Source organism: Suricata suricatta, chromosome 8 (assembly GCF_006229205.1).
Source record: "Suricata suricatta isolate VVHF042 chromosome 8, meerkat_22Aug2017_6uvM2_HiC, whole genome shotgun sequence".
Taxonomy (NCBI): domain Eukaryota; kingdom Metazoa; phylum Chordata; class Mammalia; order Carnivora; family Herpestidae; genus Suricata; species Suricata suricatta.
The window spans coordinates 13,137,682-13,141,985 of NC_043707.1; the positions used below are offsets into that span (position 1 = coordinate 13,137,682).

The window sequence follows — 4,304 nt, forward strand, 5'->3', positions numbered from 1 at the left end:
AGAGGAGACGGGTCCCTTCAATGGGGTGTTTCCCAAAACAAGCTTCGCAGGACATCCCCTGGGGCTTAAGCACAGAAAGCTTCCCAAGTTCAAATCTGGTTGGGTCACCATACTGCTGTCTCCAGTTCAAAATGTCTTAAGCTTCTGATATTCAAGATGGCAGTAATAATACTATTAAATCACAGCTACCATTTATCAAGGGCTTACTGTATGCCCGGTGCTACGGCACAGATCTTACATGCATTATTTTATTTAATACTCCCAACACCTGAGGCTTACTGAGATGAAAGTAACTTGCTGGAAGTCCGGGCTTTCAGCAGGCCTCAGGGAGAAGATGAAGAAGGAAGAGAGGGAGAGAATTAACTACCGCATTCATGCTTCACTTAAAGCGGCCCTTCTTAAACTTTAAAGGGCACGCGCATCCCCTGGGAATCTTGTTAGAAAGCAGAATTTGACTTAGTAGGTCCGAGGTGGAGCCTGACTCACTGCCTTTCTAATAACAGTGGGGTGATGCTGTGGGTCCAGAGACCAGGCCTGGAATTGGGGGGCATTTGAGCACCTACGCCCGGGATGGAACTCGTCCGTCCACTCGTTCACTCACTCAGTCACTCATTCTTTTATGGAAACACTGTAGTGGCGAAGGGCATGACAGTCTCTGACTTCTGGAACCAGATTCTAATCCTGGCTCTGTGCGTCACTAAACAGCAATTTCTTTGAGTCTCTGTTGCCAATCCACAAAATGGGAATGAAACCCGCATTTTATAGCATCTTTGTGAATATTAAATGCAATAAAATGTGATGAAAGTCTGTTCCACGGTCTGGGACATGGGAGACAGTTTCATAAATGGCCATGGTTTGGAGCTTATTTAAAAAAAATTTTTTTTAATGTTTATTTGAGAGAGAGAGACAGAGCACAAGTGGGGGAGAGGCAGAGAGAGAGGGAGACACAGAATCTGAAGCAGGCTCCAGGCTCTGAGCTGTCAGCACAGAGCCCGACGTGGGGATTGAACTTACAAGCCATGAGATCATGACCTGAGCCGAAGTCGGACACTTGACCGACTGAGCCACCCAGGCGCCCCCCTTTTTTAAATTTCTTTAATGTTTGTAGCTTATTTATCATTCACTTATTCATTTAAACAGATTTTCACATGGTTCCAGTAAGTTTATTTATATTACAGCAAATTTATTTATTGAAATAAATCATTTATTAAAATAAATCATTTATTTTAACATTTACTTATTTAAATATTTCTGCAAAGACCTCCCAGTGCCCCAAAGGCTGCCAGCAAGGGGCCCGGAGTCACAGTCATAAATCAGAGGAGCTGATGTGGACGAAGAAACATGTCTTCTAATGATTTCCACCAAAGGGGGAGGGAAATCGTACAGATGGGCACAAGTGACGATCTATGGGAGCCATTTGGCAAATGACCACCAAAAAAGGAAGAGCAAGAAACAGGAGACAGGGAGAGAGAAGCTGGAACTGGGTAAAATGTCAACAGATCGCAAGCTGTTAATTACCCGAGGAGAACTTAATATTTTGTAGGCAATTACAGACCTGCGTCAGAAAGCAGGAACAGGAAAAGTTGGGCCCCCGACTGAACTGCGTGTCCCCTTGAGGAAGGGCAGGGGAGGCGGGTTTCAGGGTACAGAGCAGGCTCTTTACTCCAAGGGAGAGCCAGGCAGCCAGGGCCCCCAGGGAGGGGGACGCAGGGGTCCCCTCGCCCCCACCAGTCCAGCCAAGGGAGGCGCACAGTGCTTTGCTTTCAAAGGCAGCCTTACCCACCCCCACCCCGGCTCTGGGCCTAGAATCCGCAGCCCCCTCCCCGGCCCCCCTCCCTCCCCCAAGATGTCATCTTTTGAGCCGATTTCATGTGGAAGCATCGCTAAGTAAATTCGCTAAATGCCTATTCATCCCCGTCAGATGGGGACTCGGTGAAGCGGTAAATGTGAAAATGGCCCCAGCTCAGGGCCCTGAAAGGCGCTTTCTGGGGTTGCCAAATGGAGCTGCAGCCACTGACCCTGGGAGGCCTGAGGCTTGGCGCGAGGGGGCCCGGGAGCCCTGGCCCTGGCCCCTTCAATCCTCCCCCTGAGGCGGCTGAGAGGCCCTATTTATTATTCCTGCTGCCAGGGACCCATTCAGAGGTTAACTTGTCCCCGTATTCATCAGGACGACAATAATGAACTGTCGCAGAGTGGCGAGGGGGTTGGTAAACAGGAACTGCTGAGGCACGGAGATGGAATGGGCCTCTTTACGGTTTGGAAAGAGAGATTGCTTTCCTTTTTTTTTTTTTATGGGCTGATCTCATTCCCACGTCTCCCCGCAACTTCAGGGGCCCTTTGCCCGCAGCAGCTGTAACTTGGCATGAGGCACACACGGGCTTTACCTGGGAGCATGCGGGCAGGGTTCTCCACACACAAGATGCACCGTTTTGCAGACACGTGGGGTTAGCCGTTTGGCTGTGTCCCTGGACTCCACCTCTGTGCACATCGGCAGGCTCGGCTTGCGGGTTTGTACCAGATTTACCTCAGTGCGGACGGGGGATGGGGCGGGGGTCTCTGTGCCACCGCCAGAACGGCTGCCTGTGAGTCGCCTTTTATTTTCAGTAGTAGGGTGGGACTTTGGGACATCGGCAGGGCTCATTTTCACTGCAGCATCCCTTGACTGCTTAGTGCCCCCCCTCCTCTGCTGCTGGAATTATGAGTTGATCAACAGCGTCATCCAATCACAGAACGGGGGCTAGCAGTGGTGCGGCTGCCAGGGAGTCCCAGGGAAATGAAGGAGGGGTGAGTCACACAGACTGCTTAGACCCAATGGTGAGAGGTGGAAGGAGCAGAGCACCTTTCTTTTATTGCGCACCTGCTATATGCCCTTTAAATATTCCCGGCTATCCATTCATTATATATGCACCGAGAGCCTGCTGTCTGCTGGGCAGTCCGGGGAGTCCAGAGACGCCTGCCACCTGGAGGTTAAACCACTCCCCCTTGGACACACAGCTGGGTCAGGAGTGGAGCTGGGATCTGTCTCCAGACCCTTCCGCTTCTAGAGCCGAGGCATTACTTTCTAAGGTGCCCACCTGCCCCCCAAAGTTCTGAGAGCCTCCATTCCTGTTCCCAGGAACGTCCTTCCTTTCCACCGCCTCCTCCATCCCGTCTCCCACTTTGAAACAATGGTTAACCCTTTCCTTCTAAGTAAAAATCCCTGAGCAGAGCAGATGATAAAGGAGCTGTCACTTCAGCACCGTTTACCTGTTTGGGTTTATTCACTAGAAGAGCCAACTGCATTGCTGGCAGATGGAGACCCGTGTGACTGCCTTTTAAAATACTGTCACAGCTGTATGCACAAGCTGATTAACTGTGACTACACTGCCTGCCCCGAGATTGATGGCGATAAATTTGGGATAACAATACTGGGAACGACGTCATCTGTTTGGATCACACTGCATATGTTTTTAACGCTCTCTCAATTGGTAGCCCACTGGTTATTCAAGGACTTGGTGTTCATTCATCCAGCAACCATTAATATAGCTCCTACCACGTAGGCTCTTTCCTCATGGAGCTTACATCACAATGTAAACAAATTTAACACTTGCAGGTGGCAGTTAAGATAGTAATGGAAATAAAGGGATATAATAAAGATGGGGGTGGGGGAGGCTGATGCCATGATAGGATTGATAGCCAGAAAAGGCCTCTCTGAAGAGGTGACATTTGAAGGGAGACCTGGATGATCACAACAAGCCAGACCTGGAAAGATACCAGGCAGAACTTCCCTGGCACAGCAGGTGCAAAGGCCCTGAGGTTACTATGTGTCTGGCATTGAGTTGCACACTAGTGGCTCACTGTTTGCCAAGCCCAGTGCCAAGCACTAGAGATTCCAGAACAGCTAAGGTACTTTGCTTGTACTCAAAGAGTGTACAAGCTATGGGACAGGTAGGCTACAAACACACTTTTTAATGTAGTGTGGTAAGCCCAGTGATGGTGACCCACAAAAGAAGATACCTTATCTGCCTGTGTGGACCTGATTTCTGTGACCAAGAAGGGAACCAAGACTCAGAAAGTGCCCATGGTCTCTGGAAGACCCTGACCTTCCTCTTGGTTTGTTTCCACAGGACCAATGACCAGTTGGTGGCATTTCTCTCCCGATACCGAGACATGAATTTCCTGAAGTCACACGGCCGGGACAATGCCAGGTAGTACATATTCCGCCTACCCTTGTGCAAAATGGGAGTGCAAATCTGAGTGATCGTTTTGGGGCTTCCTTCGAGGCCAGCCCACAGGAAAGTAGAGGACGGGAGGAAGGCATGGCT

At 50.0% G+C, this 4,304-nt stretch overlaps 1 protein-coding gene across 5 annotated transcripts in view; it reads left to right on the forward strand.

Moving 5' to 3' along the window:
* XYLT1 (xylosyltransferase 1) overlaps window positions 1-4,304 on the forward strand; it is a 291,549-nt gene that overhangs the window by 247,695 nt on the left and 39,550 nt on the right. For all 5 annotated transcript variants that reach the window (XM_029948070.1, XM_029948068.1, XM_029948067.1 and 2 more), the window contains exon 6: window positions 4,107-4,187. In XM_029948070.1, the coding sequence (XP_029803930.1) occupies window positions 4,107-4,187 (81 nt within the window). The remainder of the gene's footprint in view (window positions 1-4,106; window positions 4,188-4,304) is intronic.